Source organism: Schistocerca cancellata, chromosome 11 (assembly GCF_023864275.1).
Source record: "Schistocerca cancellata isolate TAMUIC-IGC-003103 chromosome 11, iqSchCanc2.1, whole genome shotgun sequence".
Lineage (NCBI taxonomy): Eukaryota > Metazoa > Arthropoda > Insecta > Orthoptera > Acrididae > Schistocerca > Schistocerca cancellata.
This window is the reverse complement of record NC_064636.1, coordinates 106056733-106082038: the sequence shown is the minus strand read 5'-3', so window position 1 is coordinate 106082038 and position 25306 is coordinate 106056733. Positions and strand designations below refer to the sequence as shown.

The following is a 25306-nucleotide window of genomic DNA, read 5'->3' as shown; positions in this document are numbered from 1 at the left end:
TTTCAATTTCCAGGAGTGTATGTTCACTTGTGAATGTAAACTTTTGAATGTAACTTTTGAGTCCAGCACATCAGCTTTCATTTCACTTAAAGAGTTAGTTCTCATGTTGCTGCACCTGCCCACATGATTCAAAACATCCATTGAGGTAAATGTAAAACCTTACTTTGTATGGTCAGTTCAAGGTCTGTTGCCTTTGACATCGCATTTCCAACCATATACCACATAAAAACCTTCAGTTATATCATTACAGGTTCAAAACTATTTTCTTTAAACAAAGTCTAGAATAGCTTCATTCATGTGTTGCATGTAGCTGTTCACTTTAACATATTTCTTTTTGGTAAATAACTCATTTACTTGAAAGTCAGAATTGTTGTTAACATATTTACATTATGTACAATTTGGTTCATAACTAGTTTTCTCAGTTTTCAGTGCAAAATTGTTCTCGCCTTATTTTATTGAATTATGTGGCTGTGCTTTACATAGGTATATTACATTCAAAGTGTGTTTCCCCCAGTAAAATTTATTAATTTAAGGAAACCGCTGTTCAAGACCTCTGTAAACTCTTTGTACATTGGAATACTATGAACTGCAAAAGAAAAGCTAACTAGCATTATAAGAATCAAATCAATTTCCAAAGGCATTCAGTTGTGCCAAAATTGAATGCACACTATTCACATGCAAATACTCGAAAGTTGATTTCCTAGTAACCTATATATACTGTCATAAGTTACTTAAAGCTACTAATAATGATTTCTTAACATATTTGATACTTATGTACACATTTTATTTGAGTTCAGCAGATGGTAAATGTTTTCAGATTCTCATTTTGGCATCCTTCGATTATTTTTCACACATTTGACTACCTGTCATCATGTCCTGAAATGAGAAATTTCCTGCCCACTATCCTTCCCACCTCTCCCACAGTGGTATTCTGCTGCCCACTGAACCTTCACAAATACTCATCTATCCCTACACAACTGCTCTCAAACCCGTACCTCATTGTTCATATCCCTGTAATAGACCTAGATGTAACACCTGTCCCATACATGCTTCCACCACCACCTACTCCAGTCATGTCACAAATATCACCTATCCCATCAAAGGCAGGGCTACCGTTGAAACCAGTCATGTGATCTACAAGCTAAGCTGCAACCACTGTGCTGTGTTCTATGTTGGAATGGCAACCAACAAGCTATTTGTCCGCATGAATGGCCACCGACAAACTGTGGCTAAGGAACAACTAGACCACCCTGTTGTTGAGCATGCTGCCCAACGCAATGTCCTCATTTAAATGGCTGTTTCACAGCTTCTGCCATATGGATCCTTCCCACCAGCACCATATTTTCTGAATTGCGCATGTGGGAAATATCCCTGCAATATATCCTACATTCCTGGAACCCTCCTGGCCTTCATTAGTCATTGTCCTCATCCATCTAGCCCCTTCCCTGTTCCCAGTCCAGCACTACGCAGCCCTCTATTCCACCAATGCACCCAGTCTTTTTACTTCTCTGCTTTTCTGCCATCCCCCCTCTCTCCTGCCCATGTCTACCCTGCCCTCAGTCTGATCTTCTGACTGCACCTAGCTGCCCTATCGTCTCTCCTCCTCGTCCCTGCACACTCCCCAACAGAACTTCACCATCCCCCACTCCTACCCTGCTATCCCTTCCATTCCCAACCCCACCCTCCTCCTTACCCCCAAGCAGTTGCCTCTCCCATTGTGCACTGCTGCTGCTGCTGCTCATAGTGTGGCCAGCAGCTGCCAGAGACTGTGGTTATGTGTCTGTGAGTTGCGTTTGCGAAGGCACTGTTAGCTGAAAGCTTATTTTGTGGCAGTCTTTTTGTTGTGCTTATCTGTGACTCAGCACCTCTGTTATATGGTGAGTAGCAACTACCCTTTTCATAAAAACGTTGTAATGCTATTTATTTCTCTTGCATACAGCACAGGTGTATGCTAGCTCCTGCCTTAGTTACAGGTAATAGTGGACTGCTGCATGGCGAAAGAGATGTTTCTATAATACTCCAATCAACCATCTTTCTGCTTTCTTTGCACATGCCTCTTTTTTTGGTCCAGGGAATTGAGTAGATGGAATGACGATATGTTTTGTGTGGTTTAACTTGCATGTGATATACACAACTCTTGATTGCACCTGGTTTTCCATGAAAACTTCTAAATTTTATATAATAAGCTACTGACTTCACTTCTTTGGTCTTCACTTAAATAATCAGTGTAGGGTCTTGCCTTGTAATGTTGATTCCAAATCCTGATGACTGTAAAAACTGATTCTACATTTAGTGTCATTGGTATCTGCAGGAAGCTGCATATATATGATACCTCAGTACCTGCAAACTTGAACTTTACCCTCTGACGAAATTTACCATGTTTAGTTTTCATTTTGATTAAGTCCTCAATCAGTTTCCTACCATCAACCCTCATAAAACATTTGCCTACACAGAGGACAGTTTTTACAAGTCCCTCTTGCAGGAACCCAATGCTTAAAATGCGGCTGGCTGACAAATTATCCATGACAAAGAATGTGTTTTGAAATGGTCCATTGCCTGTAACGATTTGATTTGGCACCAATAGTGCCTGTCACTCTACAGTTTTGAAATGCTAATGTTGGATGTGTACCCTTCTCACATATTTGCTTGTGCAAGCCAAGGGAAAAGACATTTGTGAATGCACTTGTATCAGTAATTACAATTGTACACACTTTTCATTCTGTAAGAGGAAAAGCAGCCTGCACTACTGTCTCATACCATTCATTACGTAGGTTAGGATCAGAAAATAACTAGTTACTTGTATCTTGCCCATTACTGTACCTGTTTAAATTGAGTTGTTCACCTGTATTGCCCCATATGCAACTACCAACCGCTATATGAGGCCACGACTTTAGTTTTACGAGTTACTTATTGTCGGTTGGTTGTTTTCAGTCGCTTCTATTCATCATACTGGTTGGTTTTCTGGCCTTCTGTTTGGAACGGTGTTACTGCTTCTTTCTTGTCCTAGACTGGGATAATGCTGACTAACATTCTGGGACATGGAACTTTGTTGTTAATTACTTTGTGAATTGCCAAGTCTGTCCTGTGTTGGTGTTGGTGTTGGTGTTCCTAGAACTATGGTTCTATCTTTCATCATATTTTCTTTTGTTATTAATAGTGACATATTGACACCCTGGTTGGCGTGACTATGCTTGAAATTTTGTTGTGGGAATAATCTATAATTACCATTTTTATTGCCGATACGGTTATTATTATGGTTACTACACTGTTGATGATTTCCCTTGCCTGAATGGCTAACATTTTCATGGTTATAGGTTTTTTTTCTCTTCATGAAGCAAATCAATTGAACAATCAAATTAAGTACAGGCATGAATTGCTCAATACCTGTGTCTCTTGCATGTACATCTACATCTATACTCTGCAAACCACCATGAACTGCATGGCAGAGGGTATGTCCCATTGTACCAGTTATTAGGGTCTCTTCCCATTCCATTTACATACGAAGCTTGGGAAGAATGATTGTTTGGATGCCTCTGTGAGGCAGTAATTGTTCTAGTCACATCATTACGATCCCTGTGTGAGTCGCCCTAAAAATGTACAATCAACTGCCTCCAGAAGTGAAATCCCTGCCACCTGAATTATTTCGGAAAAAAATTGCTCAGGGCTTGAAACAACATCCACTATATTCATTGGAAGAGTTTTTCAACAGCGGTTCTACTGAATGGACAAAATAATAAATATTGTTATGTTTTATATATAATTTTGCCTAAATATAATCTTCTTCTTATGTTAACCACACATTTAATTTTGTGTTTTACTTAAAGTACATATTTTGCCAAAATGAAACTTTGTGTGTGTGTGAGACATTTTACTTTATGGTATTTTCATTTGCTGCTATGAAGTTTACTTTCCTGTTTAGTTATATTTCATTCCTGCTATGTTCTATGTGTTTTTGTGCACTGCATAAATATTTTCTTTTATTTGTAATATAAATTTTGTATATGGTGTTGTATAAATGTTAGTTGATAAGCATTGTATTTGTGACGCAGTCTGTCCAGCCATGGCTGGTAAATGACGAAGATATAGTAAAGTAAAGTAAAGTAAAGTAAAGTAAAGTAAATACATAGGGGATTGCAGTATATTCCTAGAGTCATCATTTAAAGCCGATTCTTGAAACTTTGGTAATAGACCCCCTCGGTATAGTTTCTTCAAGAGTCTATCAGTTCAGTTTCTTCAGTATCTCTGTGGCTCTCTCCCATAGATTGAACAAACCTGTGACCATTCAAGCTGGCCTTCTCTGTATACATCCAGTATCCCATATTAGTCCTATTTGAATAATGTAATAGCATTTTCCTTTAAATGCAGAGGCAGTTTCCCTTTCAGTATGTGCATTACATTTTTGCTTGATACTGCATCATCCCAATAGTTGATTTTGTTTATATATTTCTTGAAGTACCTATGTAAAGTCCCTGTTTACTGTTTTAATTTTGTGGGTTTTATACTTCTTTTCCCAAGTGTCCCTAAATACAAGGAAACTGGTATTTAGCTAGAAAATCTCTTTCAAATTGTTCATAAGAATTGCATTGATCTGTGATATCAGATGCTCGAAGGCCTCCATCACCCTATATATGCATGCTTCTAAAAAACTTATTTTTTGTGTGTCAGTCCATGCTTAAGGTAGCACACCATGAAAGCTTTCCACATACACAACAGAGTCTGGATGTTTCTTTTTGAGTACAAAAGCTTGGAACTGCCAGTGCTTTAAAAGACTTTCTTGAAGCAGAACTGAGGACAAAACATACACCACCTCCATCTCACATTGCGAATGGTTTACATACTGACTAACATTCTTACTTTCATCACAATAAAATGTCCTGGGTTGCAACAAATAATATTCATCATCAACACTGTCTACTCCAGCCATAGTCTTGCACCCCCCACCCCCTCCCCCCTCCCCCACTATTATGTGCGGTGCATAATTCCTGCTGCAGCTTGCTCGCTTGAGCTACTGCTACACTTCCCTTCCATTACAATAGTTCATGAGTAAGCACAGACTTAAGTTGATTTAATTGAGTTTTTATCCCTGTGCCACTCTCGCTGTGATTGTGTACAACACCTGTACTCACATTCTGTACTACAGCTCATAGTTCTTTTTCGTGTAACCAAATTAATTTAATTTTGCTACTTTGAGCAGCTAGGCACTCAGTGACTTGTCCTTTTCATGCAGCCAGCTAATGAAATTATTCATCTGACTGCTCTGATTAGAAAGCTACTGCAGGGTACTTTGTAGTTCAGACTGAGTGTCTTTTAATACCTTGACATATGATTTTAATTGTGTTACCACTACAGGTAAACCTCTACATGCAATTTTTAGATCTGCTAATTCAGTCATAACTGTTTCTACGTTTTCTTTTTAATCTAACAAGATGAGCAGACAGTTCATTTGATAAATGCTTGAAATTGTTAGTCATTTGCTGTTGAATCCCATTACTGACTTGTACTCTTCGTTCATTGGTAAAACATTCAAAACTTTCTTCCTTTTGCTGTCGAATATGTGTACTGATTCATCCCATTTGTTCATTTGCAAAATGCTCAGAATTTTGATACAGTTTTGTTGTCTGTTCTTTTGCAAGGTAGACAAAATTTTCATTCATCTGTACCTTTTGTTTGTTTGTGAGGTGGACAAAATTTTGTTTTAATAATGTATAATTCAGCAGATGGACCTGACGATGGGCACGGTAATACCACTTTCTCTTCAAATTCTACTGGTAGTTCTACATTACTCACAATAGAACTTGTGCTTTCTATTGCTCAGTCTGGAATTTCCTGCTAATTGGCGTTTAATTTCAGATCACTCATATCTGCTTCTTCTAGATGTGTCTGAATTCATCCCACTTTTCCCATTTCCATTAATTAAAATTATATTATTAAATTTGAAATTGACACTTATTCTCCCTACAGATTCAACATGATCCCCTAGACTGCACAGAACCCTGCCATCTTGTGGTGCACAATGCAGTTTGGAAATTTCTGATGAAATTTACTTCGGCTAAATTTCCTATAAAGAAGGGCCATGTTCATCCACTTTTGGCTTTTCAACAACAGAGCACAAAGATTTTGTTACCATCTCTAATTTGAACTAATACTTGAGTTAAGTATGAATTCTAATAATACGCAAACTTCAAGTTACGTTAATGATTTATTGAAAATCCAATATTTGTCAGCAACACTATAAGAAGAACTGGAAAATAGGTCTTTTTGATTTATTGTGATTAATTTGCACAAGGGGCAGGAATAAATACTGCTGTTATCACTATGTTGGATAGATCTCTGAATTAGCTGTGGCCCACAGTTTGTTCGGAGAACAATACATTTGGGAGTTTTATTTATTTGCCCACAAGCAGAGATAATATTCTCCCTTCAGAAAACATTATCCAGAAAGGTTATCAGACATCATAAAATAAATACGATTGCAGTTTCTAATGAGTGTGACAATTAAATGATAATCATGCACAATATGGCACATAAAAATATTGTGAACCAAACAGAAACTCTCCGTATTTGAATATTTCACTTTCTTTTACTGGTATTTGTTTACTACACTTTTAACTGAACAGATGCTTAAATAACTTAGTCTGTATGCAGAAAATATATTTTAGATATTTTAATGTGAAACAGATTCTATGAAGCTTATATGTATTGATGCAGCATAGTGACAATCTCATATTGCTAATAACGAGAAAGGCAGTAACGTAAGTAAGATAATGAGAGAGAGAGAGAGAGAGAGAGAGAGAGAGAGAGAGAGAGGAGAGCAAGGGTGGGCAGAAACCAGGAGCGAGAACAAGAGATCTCTTCACACTAGTACATGTCTTTATACAGTACTTCAATACAATTACCTCGGTAATAATTCCAAGGTTCATCCATCACTTCATTACATAAATGCTTGTCAGAATAAAATTAAATATTATTCTACTTAAGCTTACTAGTGCTATCATTTAATAATTATTCCCCTTGATAGGGGGGGAAATTCTTTAAGAGTAGCTGTGATGCCACGGACTGATGTCCATGTTCACACCATATTTAATGCACTTTGGCACATGTAATGCACTTTTCTCTTTTATAAAAGCTAAAGCTGCCACATGAATTCATAGAAACTGTGTTAGTTAATAACAATCCTCCATGAATGTTGTGTACAAACATCATAGTGTACATAAATTATGAAATATGAAGGAGCGAGGGGAGGGGGCAAGGGCGCTACAAAACTTATGCATAAATAACCATGAATAATAAGGTAAGCAATAACCCTGTCCTAGCAATAAGTGTTTTACTAAATTACATGTCAGATACCAAGCCAATTTATCACTATGGAGTAAATTATTGTCCTACTGTGTGAATATGTTAATGGTAGAATACTTATGCATTAAAGGAGACCACTCATCAACAAGCAGAATCATCGGGTTGTCAACAGGTACACAGAAAAAGAAAGAAAACTTGCTAGCTTTTGGTGTTATCCATTTACAACCTAGAGTAAAACACACACACACACACACACACACACACACACACCTATGGCACTATATGTTGCCAACTGGACTGACAGTGTGAGTGCTGTATTTTGGCAGGCTGACAAGTTGTGGTGGGAGTAGTATCAGGTGTGGTGGGTAGAGGGAGAGGGAAGCAGGAGTCAGGGGGAGGTGTTGGGGGTGGGTGCCTTGTGGCTCAGAGGAAGGCAGCTAGTTTGCTGGCCAGGAATGTGCATGGGAGGGGTGGCAGACATACAATCCCTGTGGCAAGGGGTGGGAGTGGGAATGACATAGGGATGTTATGGAGATTGGCTGGGCTACAGAACACCACTTTAGGAGGAGTAGGAAGGATTTTGGTTTGCAGCTCCCTCATTTTAGGGCAGGATGAGAGATAATCAGTCATCTTTACAATACATCCTGCACTCCTGTAATCATCCTGTCCTCAGCCTCGAGTAACCCACTGTCCCTGTAGCCTCCACTGAACAGTTCCCCCTTCCTCCATCCTGTCACCCCTCCAAATTAACATCACTTGCAGCATGTGCCCACTCCCCACTGGTCGATACAATTGTGCATTACATGCCTAGCCCGCATACCTGCTACGTCTCCTTCCTCCATTCCTAGTTGGCAAACTGGATGCCTCCTTCCAAACCATGAGCCACACCCCTCACCCTGACTCCTGCCTTGTTATGCCTCACAAGCAGAAGTCTAATTTAGTGTATAGTTCTAAGAGAACTCGGGTTGCAAAAGTTACTCAGACCCAACAAATATTGGAATAGTCTCATCTGCTGGAATGTAGATGCAGAATGTCGTGCGGCGTTAGGAGATAGAGAGACACAGAAAAATCATAAGCCTATTGCATTTTAGATGGTGAGCATCACATCTCTTAACAGCTTCTCAAATGCTTAAAGACTCTAGGCAGTGGCACCATTTAAATGCTGTATGGCAAACAGAGAGACATCATGCCTATAGATGTAGAATATGGGAGGCTTTTTTTGATGGTGCATTCAAATATGAGCCATATCTACACCACTATATACCCAGATATATCATAAATTAATAGCTAACTTACTCACGAACACACATCGTAATGAAACTACTGATGATGTGACCACAGCCACAGGTAACAGCTCCTACTAAGTCAAGTGCCATTGTTGTTGTTGTTGTGGTCTTCAGTCCTGAGACTGGTTTGATGCAGCTCTCCATGCTACTCTATCCTGTGCAAGCTTCTTCACCTCCCAGTACCTACTGCAACCTACATCTTTCTGAATCTGCTTAGTGTATTCATCTCTTGGTCTCCCCCTACGATTTTTACCCTCCACGCTGCCCTCCAATACTAAATTGGTGATCCCTTGATGCCTCAGAACATGTCCTACCAACCGATCCCTTCTTCTGATCAAGTTGTGCCACAAACTTCTCTTCTCCCCAATTCTATTCAATACCTCCTCATTAGTTATGTGATCTACCCATCTAATCTTCAGCAATCTTCTGTAGCACCACATTTCGAAAGCTTCTATTCTCTTCTTGTCAAAACTATTTATTGTCCATGTTTCACTTCCATACATGGCTACACTCCATACAAATACTTTCAGAAATGACTTCCTGACACTTAAATCTATACTCGATGTTAACAAATTTCTCTTCTTCAGAAACGCTTTCCTTGCCATTGCCAGTCTACATTTTATATCCTCTCTACTTCGACCATCATCAGTTATTTTGCTCCCCAAATAGCAAAACTCCTTTACTACTTTAAGTGTCTCATTTCCTAATCTAATACCCTCAACATCACCCGACTTAATTCGACTACATTCCATTAACCTCGTTTTGCTTTTGTTGATGTTCATCTTATATCCTCCCTTCAAGACACTATCCATTCCGTTCAACTGCTCTTCCAAGTCCTTTGCTGTCTCTGACAGAATTACAATGTCATCAGCGAACCTCAACGTTTTTATTTCTTCACCATGGATTTTAATACCTACTCCGAATTTTTCTTTTGTTTCCTTTACTGCTTGCTCAATATACAGATTGAATAACATCGGGGAGAGGCTACAACCCTGTCTTACTCCCTTTCCAACCACTGCTTCTCTTTCATGCCCCTCGACTCTTATAACTGCCATCTGGTTTCTATACAAATTGTAAATAGCCTTTCGCTCCCTGTATTTTACCCCTGCCACCTTTAGAATTTGAAAGAGAGTATTCCAGTCAACATTGTCAAAAGCTTTCTCTAAGTCTACAAATGCTAGGAACGTAGGTTTGCCTTTCCTTAATCTTTCTTCTAAGATAAGTCGTAAGGTCAGTATTGCCTCACGTGTTCCAACATTTCTACGGAATCCAAACTGATCTTCCCCGAGTTCGGCTTCTACTAGTTTTTCCATTCGTCTGTAAAGAATTCGTGTTAGTATTTTGCAGCTGTGGCTTATTAAACTGATTGTTCGGTAATTTTCACATCTGTCCACACCTGCTTTCTTTGGGATTGGAATTATTATATTCTTCTTGAAGTCTGAGGGTATTTCGCCTGTTTCATACATCTTGCTCACCAGATGGTAGAGTTTTGTCAGGACTGGCTCTCCCAAGGCCGTCAGTAGTTCCAATGGAATGTTGTCTACTCCGGGGGCCTTGTTTCGACTCAGGTCTTTCAGTGCTCTGTCAAACTCTTCACGCAGTATTGTATCTCCCATTTCATCTTCATCTACATCCTCTTCCATTTCCATAATATTGTCCTCAAGTGCATCGCCCTTGTATAGACCCTCTATATACTCCTTCCACCTTTCTGCTTTCCCTTCTTTGCTTAGAACTGGGTTTCCATCTGAGCTCTTGATGTTCATACAAGTGGTTCTCTTATCTCCAAAGGTCTCTTTAATTTTCCTGTAGGCAGTATCTATCTTACCCCTAGTGATATAAGCCTCCACATCCTTACATTTGTCCTCTAGCCATGCCTGCTTAGCCATTTTGCACTTCCTGTCGATCTCATTTTTGAGACGTTTGTATTCCTTTTTGCCTGCTTCACTTACTGCATTTTTATATTTTCTCCTTTCATCAATTAAATTCAATATTTCTTCTGTTACCCAAGGATTTCTACTAGCCCTCTTCTTTTTACCTACTTGATCCTCTGCTGCCTTCACTACTTCATCCCTCAAAGCTACCCATTCTTCTTCTACTGTATTTCTTTCCCCCATTCCTGTCAATTGTTCCCTTATGCTCTCTCTGAAACTCTCTACAACCTCTGGTTCTTTCAGTTTATCCAGGTCCCATCTCCTTAAATTCCCACCTTTTTGCAGTTTCTTCAGTTTTAATCTACAGGTCATAACCAATAAATTGTGGTCAGAGTCCACATCTGCCCCTGGAAATGTCTTACAATTTAAAACCTGGTTCCTAAATCTCTGTCTTACCATTACATAATCTATCTGATACCTGTTAGTATCTCCAGGGTTCTTCCATGTATACAACCTTCTATCATGATTCTTAAACCAAGTGTTAGCTATGATTAAGTTGTGCTCTGTGCAAAATTCTACCAGGCGGCTTCCTCTTTCATTTCTTAGCCCCAATCCATATTCACCTACTACGTTTCCTTCTCTCCCTTTTCCTACACTCGAATTCCAGTCACCCATGACTATTAAATTTTCGTCTCCCTTCACTATCTGAATAATTTCTTTTATTTCATCATACATTTCTTCAATTTCTTCGTCATCTGCAGAGCTAGTTGGCATATAAACTTGCACTACTGTAGTAGGTGTGGGTTTCGTATCTATCTTGGCCACAATAATGCGTTCACTATGCTGTTTGTAGTAGCTTACCCGCATTCCTATTTTCCTATTCATTATTAAACCTACTCCTGCATTACCCCTATTTGACTTTGTGTTTATAACCCTGTAGTCACCTGACCAGAAGTCTTGTTCCTCCTGCCACCGAACTTCACTAATTCCCACTATATCTAACTTTAACCTATCCATTTCCCTTTTTAAATTTTCTAACCTACCTGCCCGATTAAGGGATCTGACATTCCACGCTCCGATCCGTAGAACGCCAGTTTTCTTTCTCCTGTGCCATGTGGAGTGGAATTACTGCAGTAATTGAGTTATTCACCTTTGCAGAGGAAGCTGGTGCCACAATCGATAAGGATGAGTCTCATGGATGGATAGAGGGCTTGGCCATCCTTCTGTCTGTGACAGTGGTTGTACTTGTGACAGCAGTCAATGATTATACAAAGGAAAAGCAGTTTCGTAGCCTGCAAAAGAAGATTGAAATTGAACACAGATACACTGTGCTAAGAGCTGGTAACATCCACCTGATTCCTGTACGTGATATTGTTGTGGGTGATGTATGCCAGGTAAGGTACCACTCGTTTAACAATTTAAGATTTCTATGAATGTTTATATAAACTGCTGTTTCACAAGTATGAATTATCATTTTTTCTGGGGTTACTGAAGTTTTTAGAAAGCTTTTCTTAATGAAATCTATGCTAACAAACATTGAGAATCAACTGCTGTTCTTACTAACAAATTACAACAACATCACATGATATAAAGAATTAAGTACTTTAGTAAATAAATTTTATCAACCATTTGATTCCTGTAGCAAATATGCTAGTAATATCAAGAGATGTTATCACTGGAAGCAGCAGTGTTATAAACAGTGACTGAAGTACTTAGCTATTTTCCATGATAAATCAATTGGTCTCAGTCTGTAAAGAAGAAATAAAATGACATTACCTGGTTACAACTGCTCATGTATCACATCAGGTGGAAAGTATCCAACCCACACAATTAATTAAAAACATTTTAAGCAAGATATGTTTTGCTTGTGTAACAAAGTAAACACCATAACCCACACTGAGCCTGAACTAAAACATAGTGAGACATACAGAGTATTATTATGCCATACTGAACCAAAGTGAGTCACATGGTTTCAACGATGATAAATTTTGTAACTTTTCAGTTGTTGTTGTGAGTTCAATTGCAGTTGTGTTAAGGAGATGTATATACACTCCTGGAAATGGAAAAAAGAACACATTGACACCGGTGTGTCAGACCCACCATACTTGCTCCGGACACTGCGAGAGGGCTGTACAAGCAATGATCACACGCACGGCACAGCGGACACACCAGGAACCGCGGTGTTGGCCGTCGAATGGCGCTAGCTGCGCAGCATTTGTGCACCGCTGCCATCAGTGTCAGCCAGTTTGCCGTGGCATACGGAGCTCCATCGCAGTCTTTAACACTGGTAGCATGCCGCGACAGCGTGGACGTGAACCGTATGTGCAGTTGACGGACTTTGAGCGAGGGCGTATAGTGGGCATGCGGGAGGCCGGGTGGACGTACCGCCGAATTGCTCAACACGTGGGGCGTGAGGTCTCCACAGTACATCGATGTTGTCACCAGTGGTCGGCGGAAGGTGCACGTGCCCGTCGACCTGGGACCGGACCGCAGCGATGCACGGATGCACGCCAAGACCGTAGGATCCTACGCAGTGCCGTAGGGGACCGCACCGCCACTTCCCAGCAAATTAGGGACACTGTTGCTCCTGGGGTATCGGCGAGGACCATTCGCAACCATCTCCATGAAGCTGGGCTATGGTCCCGCACACCGTTAGGCCGTCATCCGCTCACGCCCCAACATCGTGCAGCCCGCCTCCAGTGGTGTCGCGACAGGCATGAATGGAGGGACGAATGGAGACGTGTCGTCTTCAGCGATGAGAGTCGCTTCTGCCTTGGTGCCAATGATGGGTCGTATGCGTGTTTGGCGCCGTGCAGGTGAGCGCCACAATCAGGACTGCATACGACCGAAGCACACAGGGCCAACACCCAGCATCATGGTGTGGGGAGCGATCTCCTACACTGGCCATACACCACTGGTGATCGTCGAGGGGACACTGAATAGTGCACGGTACATCCAAACCGTCATCGAACCCATCGTTCTACCATTCCTAGACCGGCAAGGGAACTTTCTGTTCCAACAGGACAATGCACGTCCGCATGTATCCCGTGCCACCCAACGTGCTCTAAAAGGTGTAAGTCAACTACCCTGGCCAGCAAGATCTCTGGATCTGTCCCCCATTGAGCATGTTTGGGACTGGATGAAGCGTCGTCTCACGCGGTCTGCACGTCCAGCACGAACGCTGGTCCAACTGAGGCGCCAGGTGGAAATGGCATGGCAAGCCGTTCCACAGGACTACATCCAGCATCTCTACGATCGTCTCCATGGGAGAATAGCAGCCTGCATTGCTGCGAAAGGTGGATATACACTGTACTAGTGCCGACATTGTGCATGCTCTGTTGCCTATGTCTATGTGCCTGTGGTTCTGTCAGTGTGATCATGTGATGTATCTGACCCCAGGAATGTGTCAATAAAGTTTCCCCTTCCTGGGACAATGAATTCACGGTGTTCTTATTTCAATTTCCAGGAGTGTAATTTCAAAACAGATTCTTTGTGACATATTGCTGGACATTTTAACTAAAATAATTAGAATCATGATGTTCAATAGCATTTCCTTTTTCTGATGAAATTGCGAGAATTTCCATATCGCTGTTCATTACTTCTAATTTAAAAATTTCACCACTTACCAAGAGCTTCAAAAAATGCCCTCCCAATTTTGAGATTTTAGTTCCATGTTAATTTTGAAGTAAATACAGTATAGTTGCTTACAAAATTATCATTTTCAATGTGATAGGGTCTACAGCTGCAATGAATTTAGTGCAAGTTTTCATGATGTCTTCAGCTGCGATTCTCTTTATTTTATGTACGATTGTACAATTACAGCCTTAGGCCATTTTCAAGTATCTAGAATGGAAGCATTATGCATTAGATACATTAGTGTCACTTATGATTTTGATGTAGGAATAAGTGATCTCTCTAGATGTATTGGCAGCATTATAACTTACTTTATGGATGATTTTTAGAACTCTTAGAAAGTTGTCCAGGAATTTCCCATTTCACAGGTCACTTTGCTCTCTGATTGATCTCTGTCTGACTGCTCTGTCTGACTGATCATTTAGATGTATGTAAATTTCAATTTCTTCGATTACATCTGTAATTTTCCCTTTCAGTAATTCACACAACCAAAAAAATCCTTTATTACTATATACACTCCTGGAAATGGAAAAAAGAACACATTGACACCGGTGTGTCAGACCCACCATACTTGCTCCGGACACTGCGAGAGGGCTGTACAAGCAATGATCACACGCACGGCACAGCGGACACACCAGGAACCGCGGTGTTGGCAGTCGAATGGCGCTAGCTGCGCAGCATTTGTGCACCGCCGCCGTCAGTGTCAGCCAGTTTGCCGTGGCATACGGAGCTCCATCGCAGTCTTTAACACTGGTAGCATGCCGCGACAGCGTGGACGTGAACCGTATGTGCAGTTGACAGACTTTGAGCGAGGGCATATAGTGGGCATGCGGGAGGCCAGGTGGACGTACCGCCGAATTGCTCAACACGTGGGGCGTGAGGTCTCCACAGTACATTGATGTTGTCGCCAGTGGTCGGCGGAAGGTGCACGTGCCCGTCGACCTGGGACCGGACCGCAGCGATGCACGGATGCACGCCAAGACCGTAGGATCCTACGCAGTGCCGTAGGGGACCGCACCGCCACTTCCCAGCAAATTAGGGACACTGTTGCTCCTGGGGTATCGGCGAGGACCATTCGCAACCATCTCCATGAAGCTGGGCTACGGTCCCGCACACCGTTAGGCCGTCTTCCGCTCACACCCCAACATCATGCAGCCCGCCTCCAGTGGTGTCGCGACAGGGGTGAATGGAGGAACAAATGGATACGTGTCGTCTTCAGCGATGAGAGTCGCTTCTGCCTTGGTGCCAATGATGGTCGTATGCGTGTTTGGCGCCGTGCAGGTGAGCGCCACAATCAGGACTGCATACGACCGAGGCACACAGGGCCAACACCCGGCATCATGGTGTGGGGAGCGATCTCCTACACTGGCCGTACACCACTGGTGATCGTCGAGGGGACACTGAATAGTGCACGGTACATCCAAACCGTCATCGAACCCATCGTTCTACCATTCCTAGACCGGCAAGGTAACTTGCTGTTCCAACAGGACAATGCACGTCCGCATGTATCCCGTGCCACCCAACGTGCTCTAGAAGGTGTAAGTCAACTACCCTGGCCAGCAAGATCTCCGGATCTGTCCCCCATTGAGCATGTTTGGGACTGGATGAAGCGTCGTCTCATGCGGTCTGCACGTCCAGCACGAACGCTGGTCCAACTGAGACGCCAGGTGGAAATGGCATGGCAAGCCGTTCCACAGGACTACATCCAGCATCTCTACGATCGTCTCCATGGGAGAATAGCAGCCTGCATTGCTGCGAAAGGTGGATATACACTGTACTAGTGCCGACATTGTGCATGCTCTGTTGCCTGTGTCTATGTGCCTGTGGTTCTGTCAGTGTGATCATGTGATGTATCTGACCCCAGGAATGTGTCAATAAAGTTTCCCCTTCCTGGGACAATGAATTCACGGTGTTCTTATTTCAATTTCCAGGAGTGTATATGTGGTTGACATTTTAATCCTGTTTGATGGCACAATTGATGAGTGTAATGCCATACATTTCCAATTCAACAGTTTGCATCCAAAAATTAATTTCACTATGGGAAGAGAAAAAAATGAGAGCATAAACATTCTGGATTTAAATATTTCAAAAAAAAAAATCAGAACACATTCGATATTTTTTGTAAACCACCAGCAACAAACATAATTATCCATAACCAGTCGTGCCACCCTAGAGCACACAAGCTCAGTTTTTTCATTATATGTTACAAAGATTTGTGGTTATCACATAATGCTGGTTGATAATAACACACTTTAAATATTGTAAATGTATATATTAGACACGAAGCAAAAAGAACAAAGCATAGCAGTACACAAGTTGCGTGCCAAGAGACGTAGAACAACAACAGTTCAAAGAGGTCAGAGTGAAAGGTAGGGCGCTCTGTACCAGAGATGCCACAGATGCCCCACCCCCCTTCCAGTAGTGCAGAGCACATTGGAGGGAAGCTCCATCACGTGAAGTCTTAATCATTGTGCCAGCACAGCGGTTGTAGACGGCAGCCAGAGGGAGAAGTAGGCACATCAGAAACTGCGCTGCAAGAGTCTCGTGCGGCCAACTGCTGCGTAGGCCAAGAGACATCAGTCGAAGGCAGGTCAGTGGCATCAGGAGGCGGAGTGGCAGCGACGGAAGGCAGATCAGAAGCATCGGAACGCGGATCGGAGAGTGACCACGCCAGTATCAGGCAATTGATAGACACTGTCTGTGGTCATCCGTGGAGATGAATTATGAACGTGTTTACACCTCGACGTAACACGTGGTGAGGGCCCAAATAAGTCGGTTGCAAGGCCGCTTGCACGGAATCATCGCACCGCATCACAAATTCACATGATGCAATGTCCTTGTGGATGAACACATGTGGGGTGGAATGAGGGCAGAGCAGGGGGGTGTGGAGGCATGTGATGTGCACATGAACCCATTTAACCAGAACCGGAAGATACCATAGTATTGGCTGATGGTGAGTCCTCCACGAACTCTGCTGGGAGGAGGAGGGGCTCGCCATGTAGAATCACAGCGAGCTACGCTTTCAAGTCCTCTTTATGTGCCCAGATCAAGATCGCCCTGAGCAGCAGCCGACCTAACCCTAGCAGCAGCCCGAGTGTCTGCCAGCAATGACGCAGCCAGCTGTGGCCCCTCCCTCGCCACACCCCCCGGTCTACCGACTGTGCTGGTACCGTGCTACTTACAGGGATGAAACATGCAGCTGTCACATGCCTTGCTCATACCGAAACGATTATGATGAGCATGTTTAGGTGCCATGTCCCACCACATTTCTCCATGGCGCCTTTTGTCTGACGACGCACTTCTCGCTTCAGCGGCGCGATGCCTGTATGCCACTGACTTGTCATCAGTCACTCGCTATCCTTTCGACATCAGCGCCGATGTCAGTGATATCCTGGCCAAGCATGCAGGCAAAATAATTTCACCTGCTAACCTCACTTTGATAGCTGCTTATCATATTACTATTGTGGTCCTTGGCTCCATCAAGATCACCCTTCTCTTGGACTTTCCACGTCACCGACATGGATGAACTTGTGTTTGGGTTGTACTTTCTACACCATTACAAACTTTCACCAGACCTGTAGGCCTCGTTCTACTGTTCCATGCTCAAAAGAGTTCAGCACGACTTCGCTCTCCGCCTCCTTGGCTAGGCTTTCCATAAGGGCATCTCTGTTCAAGCGTATTACTACACAGCTCTCTGATTTGTCGGACGTGCACACACAAATCGACGAGCTCCGCACCCAGAACGATGTGTTACGCACCTGCATTGCCTCTGCCTCTGCTGAACTTTCACACGCACAGCATATGATATGTTGCCTATCTGCAGAACTGCATCAAGACGAACCAACTCGCGCATCTACTGTGTCTTCTCACCAAATTGCTCCTGTGCTGAGCATTCCTCTGCCTGCTACAGTTTTTGCATCGCCGCCGCTGAATCTCCAGGACAAACCTGCTCATGCTACGCCGGATTCCTCACACCGTGCAGCTACTGCACCTCGCCTTTCTTCATCGATTACAGCCAACCCCCTGACTAAGCTGCCCAGATCCAGCAACGTCAGTGAACTGATGTTTGATCTGGACCCCCTCTGTTGTCAACCTCCCTTCACGAGTATCGGCTATCAGTAATCGCACATGTCATGGGATTTGCGCCACAGATGGCCCACCTGTACACTATAAGACCAGGTGCCTTAATGCTTCAAAACTTCTGCATACCATGGAAATCATTTAGGATCTGTTGGCTTCGAGCATGCTCCATCCCTCCAATAGCAATTGGTCTTCATGTATTCATTTGTTCCTTACGCATGTGCAGGGAGTACAGGTCCCTTAACACTCGCACCATTATCGATAGCTACCCCATTCCTCACATCCAGGATTTCACGCAATTACTACATGGTTCTAAGTTTTTTCTCTGTTTTAGATTGTTCCAATCATCACACTCTTCGGCCTATTTGAATACTGCTACATGTCTTATGGATTGAAAAGTGCTGCGCAGACATGGTAGCAGTTCATTGATTCCATTTTGCTACCTCTGCCATTTGCTTACACTCAGTTAGATGATATACTGATGTGTCAGCACTCTTCCGATGCATGCTATATTTGCAGCGTGGAGAATGTTGTGGTGGACTACCTATCATGCATCTGCATGCTAACCACACCGTTGAACTTAGAAGAGCTCGCCCGACTTCAAGCCGAAAACAACAATATACAGCAATTAATTTCAGACAACAAGTCATCGCTCTCTGTCCAACCCCATATCCTACACTGGTCGACAATCCCAGTCCTTTGCGACATCTCCACAGGCACTCCCCGCCCCCTGCTCCCTACCGCTCTTCGGCACAGTGTCTTTACTGTTTTGCACAGCTTGGCTCACACTGGAACACAAGCCACGACGAGGCTGGTTACTGAGCACCTCTTCTGGCCCAGCTTGAAGCACAGCTGCCATACTTGGAACCGCGTGTGCATACCATGTCAGCATAGCAAGGACGGCAAGCATGCTCAACTGCCATTAGGCAAGTTTGACGTTCCAAGAGGGTGCCTTCGCCACGACCACATCAACGTCGTCGGTCCCCTCCCTCCTTCCTAGGAGTACAGATTCATTTTATCGATCATCGACCGCAAAACCCGCTGGGTCGAGGCGGTCCCTCTTGTTGACATCACAGCCGAAACGATCACTTGTTCTTTTGTATCTGCGTGGGTCATTCAGTTCACTCACAACTCACAACTGACCAGGGATGACAGTTCGAGTCCGTCCCCTGCACGACTGTGAATTCTGCAGTGTTGCTAAATTTCACACCATGGCCTACAACCTGCAGGCGATTGGCCTGGTTGAATGGCAGCACTGCACTCTCAAGGCCGCACTAATGTGCCGTGGCAGCTTATGGTCCAAGGCACAGTAGCATGTGAAAGTTGTTGGATTTGGATGGGTTACTCCTGTAACTGAAATATCAGATCTGAAGATGGTTCTGAATGAACCGAAACCGGTCATATGAATAAAAATTTGCAATCAAGATGGATTTTAAGTAACATTATAAAACCACTGATTGCTGTTATCCCATAAGACATTATGTATGTTTTTGCAAAATGTAACCATGTAATGCACGGTCGAGGCGATTGGCATCATTGAGACGGCATGCGGGGGAGGGGCGGGGAGGAGTGCTGCGACACTAGGCATATAAGACTGTGCAACCCATGCATAGCAATGTTCGAATCACAGTTATGGAACTTTGTCAGCACATCAAACCAAACCGAAGGAGACTGCATAACTGAGGTGTAAACCACAACATCCTTAACTGGGTGATCATCCACGATGTCACTAGGCAACATGCACGGTCCGTGTTGTGGCCGTTGTTGAGTTGTCACACTTGACGGTGGTTATGTTGGGACAGTTAAGGTTAGGTGGCTGGGCATAAATAATTGTTCACTTTTAACCAAACGCGCATTAGGTACACCACTCATGGTCACAAACGCAGTTAACAGGATGCGTGGCACTAGCACCCCAAGACATTGGTTGATACATTGTTCCGAAACAATGTGGGCTGGCAGACAAAGTCTGTTAATGATGAAGAAAAGCAGAAAATAATGTTGTCAGGGTCATCACTGTGGTTATCATATATTGCTGGTCGGTAATAACACACTTTAAATATCGTAAATGCATTTATTAGACACAAAGCAAGAAGAACAAAACATGGCAGTACACAAGTTGCGTGCCAAGTGACGTAGAACAAGAACACTTCAAAGAGGTCAGAGTCAAAGATAGGGCACTCTGTGCCAGAGATGCTACAGACTAAACAACTCTCCACTAAAAGAGCAAAAATTGACAAAGAACTAGATCTTCTCTGAAATGTAACTATAGATAATGGTTATCTCAAGAACTTAGTAGTCACATTATTCAAAAAGAAAACCAGTCGAACACATGCCAATCCCATAGATGAAATCACTTTAACCAGAGACAAAAACACACTTCAGAAAAATAAAGTTCTTGTATGGCCATATGAAGGGCTTATTTCAATAGTGGCACAAGTCCATTTTTGTTCATTCTGAGATACAGGGTCCAAAAGTTAAATGTGCGCTGAAAAATGTGCAGTTGAGATACCAGAAATATTCGAGCATATGGCTTCTTGCTACAGATGAACCTTCCTTTCTGTTTGTTTTGACCATTAATTTCAGAAGCATCATAGACAGAAAAATGGAGGTCATGGACTTGTACCTCTATTGAAATAATCCCTTCATACCTAGCTATTATTTCCCACAAAATTACTCAATGTTTCTATAAAACAAAATTATACACAAATAACAGAACCACTAATGATCTACAACGATTATTGAGAACATATCACATGAATCAGAACCGTTTTCGCAATCAGGAATCTACAAAAGTAACTGTGAAGAATGCCCAAAATTTTATATTGCACAGACAAGAAGAAAAGTTAGTACACAATTTAAAGAACACATTACAATAAGCTACAATAATCCATCCAGATTTGCTGCACACTTCAAAGCTACCAACCACAAAATATCTAATATAGATAGATCACTTCAAATATTACATGAGTTACAGAAAGGAAAAATCATGGATGTAATGGAAGAAATTGAAATTTGCATCTAAAAGATTAGAAGCAGAGATGCTGAGTCGCAATAGGCACAACAAAAAGATTCACACAATTATAGCTTTTGCCCATTAAGGCCTTTATCAGCAGTAGACACACACATACACACACGCACGCACACACTCACGCAAACACAACTTGCACACGCATCTGCAGTCACAGAGAACTGAACCCACACTGCGAGCAGCAGCACCAGTGCATGATGGGATTGGCGACTGGGTGGGGGTAAGGAGGAGGCTGGGGTGGGTAGGGGAAGAATAGTATGGTGGGAGTGGTGGACAGTGAAGTGTTGCAGTTTAGACGGAGGGCAGGAGAGAAGGTGCGGAGAGGAGAGGGGGTAAGTAGCGGAAAGGAGAGAAATAAAAAGAAAACAAAAGACTGGGTGTGGCCATGAAAAGACGTCTGTGTAGTGCTGTAATGGGAACATGGAGGGGGCTGGATGGGTGAAGACAGTGACTAACGAAGGCCAAGGCCAGGAGAGTCTCCCACCACCTCCCAAAGTCCCACAGTCTGGCCACAGAGGAGCATTCCCCTCATAGCTCAGTACCATCTGGGACTGGAGCAACTGAACTGCATTCTCCACCAGGGTTTAGATTACCCCTCGTCAGGCCCTGAAATGAGAAATCTCCTGCCCACTATCCTTCCCACCCCTCCTACTGTGGTATTCCACCGTCCACCAAACCTACACAATATACTCGTCCATCCTTACGCAGTCCCTGCTCCCAATCCCTTTCCTCATTGCTCATACCCCTGTAATAGACCTAGATGCAAGACCTGTCCCATACATCCTCCTACCACCACCTACTCTAGTCCAGTCACTAACATCACCTATCCCATCAAAGGCAGGGCTACCTGTGAATTCAGTCATGTGATTTACGAGCTAAGCTGCAACCACTGTGCTGCATTCTATGTAAGTATGACAACCAACAAGCTGTCTGTCCCCATGAACGGCCACGTACAAACTGTGGCCAAAAGAAAAGTGGACCACCCTGTTGCTGAACACGTTGCCAAACATGATATCCCTCATCTCGATGACTGCTTCACAGCATGTGCCATATGGATACTTCCCACCAACACCAGCTTTTCTGAATTGCGCAGGTGGAAACTTTCCCTGCAATACATCCTGCGTTCCCGTAACCCTCCTGGCCTCAACTTTGATCAGTCACTGTCCTCTCCCATCCAGCCCCCTTCCTGTTCCCATTACAGCACTACACAGCTGTCATTTCACCACCACACCCAGTCTTTAAATTTCTTTTTATTTCTCTCCTTTCCGCTACTTACCCCCTCCCCCCTCCGCACGTTATCTTCTGCTCTCCGTGTAAACTGCAACACTTCACTGTCTGCCACTCCCACAACTAATGATACACAAAAATGGAATCATTATAGATTGTACAGCAAAATTTTAAAGAAAGTAATACAGAAGTCAAAAGCCCTTTTCTATAAGGATAAAATAGATAAATCTAATGATAAAATGAAAACAATTTGGAACATTATAAAAAGTGAGACAAAGACAAAAATAAGTGACACAGATGACCTAAAAATCATGCATGGGGGTAACTTAATAGAAAATCAAAAGTGTGGCTGAAATTTTTAACAAACATTTCCTGTCAGTAACCCAACAAATTGACTGTAGGCCCTCTGTTGAGAAAGCTATGACTTTGTCAGGATGCATACTCCAACATAATACCAGGAATGTACATTAATCCTATCACTGTAGAGGAAATTCAAACAGTCATCTGGTCTTTAAAGTGTAAGAACTCTGCAGGAGTAGATAATGTATCCAATAATTTATTGAAATTTTCATGTATATGGATTAGTGATATTCTGTGCCATATTTCTGATGCTTCATTTCAATAAGGCATTTTTCCTGAAAGACTCAAGTATGCCATTGTGAAGCCCCTACACAAGAAGGGTGATAGAGCTGAGCTCACTAACCACCGCCCTATTTAACTGTTAACAGTCTTCTCTAAAATTCTAGAAAAATTAATGCACAATAAAATTACTGAACACCTCATAATGAACAGACTTATCAACAAGAGCCAGGGCTTTCAAAGGGGCTGTTCAACTGAGGATGCAGTGTATGCACTTACAAATGAAGTAATTGAACGTCTAAATCAAAAAATGATAGGAATTGGTGTTTTCTGTGACTTATCAAAGGCATTTGATTGTGTAGATCACCACATTCTCATGCAGAAGGCCAAACTACTTGGAATAAGGAGTGTCGCAGGTAACTGGCTGCAATCTTATCTTCAGGAAAGAAAACAGAAAGTAATTTTGAACAGCTCAGATGAGTCAAGGATACCTCCACTCAGTCTGAATGAACTTCTATTAGTTGTGGTGTGCCTCAAGGCTCAATTCTGGGGCCACTGTTGTTTTTGATGTTTATAAATGATTTACCATTGTGTGCAAGCCTGTCTTGCAAATTTACTCTTTTTGCTGATGAAACCACCATCTTCATGAGTGGAAAATCAGATGTTAATTTCGAGGAGTCAGTTAACAACATTCACTCTGAAGTGATTAACTGGTTCAGTGTTAATGGTCTCTCTGTAAACTCAAGTAAGACAAATTTTATCCAGTTCCATACAAAAACAAAAAAAGTGAGAGAAATAAATGTAACATGTGGAAATCAACCAATAGAAAGAATGGATGTGTCTAAATTTCTTGGAGTACATATTGATAGCAAAATGAACTGGTCCTTCCATATACAACAGACCCTAAGAAAATTGAGCTCGGCTATGTATGCTATCAGAATGATGTCTTCCATTGGATATTTAACCACTATGAAGTCCGCATACTATGGGTATTTTCACTCCGTTATATGTTACGGAATTATCTTCTGGGGAAATTTAGCTTTGACAAATAAAATTTTTGTGGCCCAGAAAAGGGCTATTAGAATTATGTGCAGAGTACCCCATAGGACATCATGTCATAACCTTTTCAAAAAGCTTCAAATAATGATCACTGTATCCCAGTACATATATTCGCTGATATGTTTTGTAATTAAGAACCCTGCACAACTTCCATCAAATAAGAACTATCACAAATACAGGGTGATTCAAAAAGAATACCACAACTTTAAAAATGTGTATTTAATGAAAGAAACATAATATAACCTTCTGTTATACATCATTACAAAGAGTATTTAAAAAGGTTTTTTTTTCACTCAAAAACAAGTTCAGAGATATTCAATATGGCCCACTCCAGACACTCGAGCAATATCAACCCGATACTCCAACTCGTTCCACTCTCTCTGTAGCATATCAGGCATAACAGTTTGGATAGCTGCTGTTATTTCTCGTTTCAAATCATCAATGGTGGCTGGGAGAGGTGGCCGAAACACCATATCCTTAACATACCCCCATAAGAAAAAATCGCAGGGGGTAAGATCAGGGCTTCTTGGAGGCCAGTGATGAAGTGCTCTGTCACGGGCTGCCTGGCGGCCGATCCATCGCCTCGGGTAGTTGACGTTCAGGTAGTTACGGACAGATAAGTGCCAATGTGGTGGCGTTCCATCCTGCTGAAATATAAATTGTTGTGCTTCTTGTTCGAGCTGAGGGAACAGCCAATTCTCTAACATCTCCAGATACTGTAGTCCAGTTACAGTAGCACCTTCGAAGAAAAAGGGACCAAAAACTTTATTGGCTGAAATGGCACAGAAAACGTTCACCTTAGGCAAGTCACGTTCATACTGAGTTGTTTCCTGCGGATTCTCAGTGCACGCTGAACAACTGTCGTCGATTCACTTCTGCCGTACTCAATAACACAAAAAGCTTTCTGTTGAGCGGTCACCATCTTAGCATCAACTGGCGCTGATGCCTAGTCAACAGCGCCTCAAGCGAACAAATGTACAACTAAATGAAACTTTATAGCTCCCTTAATTCGCCGACAGATAGTGCTTAGCTCTGCCTTTTGTCGTTGCAGAGTTTTAAATTCCTAAAGTTGTGGTATTCTTTTTGAATCACCCTGTATAATACAAGAGGGAAAGAAAATCCTCATTGTGAACTTAAGAACCTGACAGTTGTTCAGAGAGGTGTCAAATGGTCAGGAACAAAGATTTTTAACCATCTCCCTGACCAGATAAAATGTTTAAGAGAAAATGAATCTCTTTTTAAAGCAA

At 42.4% G+C, this 25306-nt stretch overlaps 1 protein-coding gene across 1 annotated transcript in view; it reads left to right on the top strand.

Annotated features, from left to right (window-relative positions):
* The window catches only part of LOC126108776 (plasma membrane calcium-transporting ATPase 2-like), a 532870-nt gene that overhangs the window by 50066 nt on the left and 457498 nt on the right, over nucleotides 1-25306 (top strand). The window contains exon 4 of the mRNA XM_049914127.1: nucleotides 11612-11847. Within this exon, the coding sequence (XP_049770084.1) occupies nucleotides 11612-11847 (236 nt within the window). The remainder of the gene's footprint in view (nucleotides 1-11611; nucleotides 11848-25306) is intronic.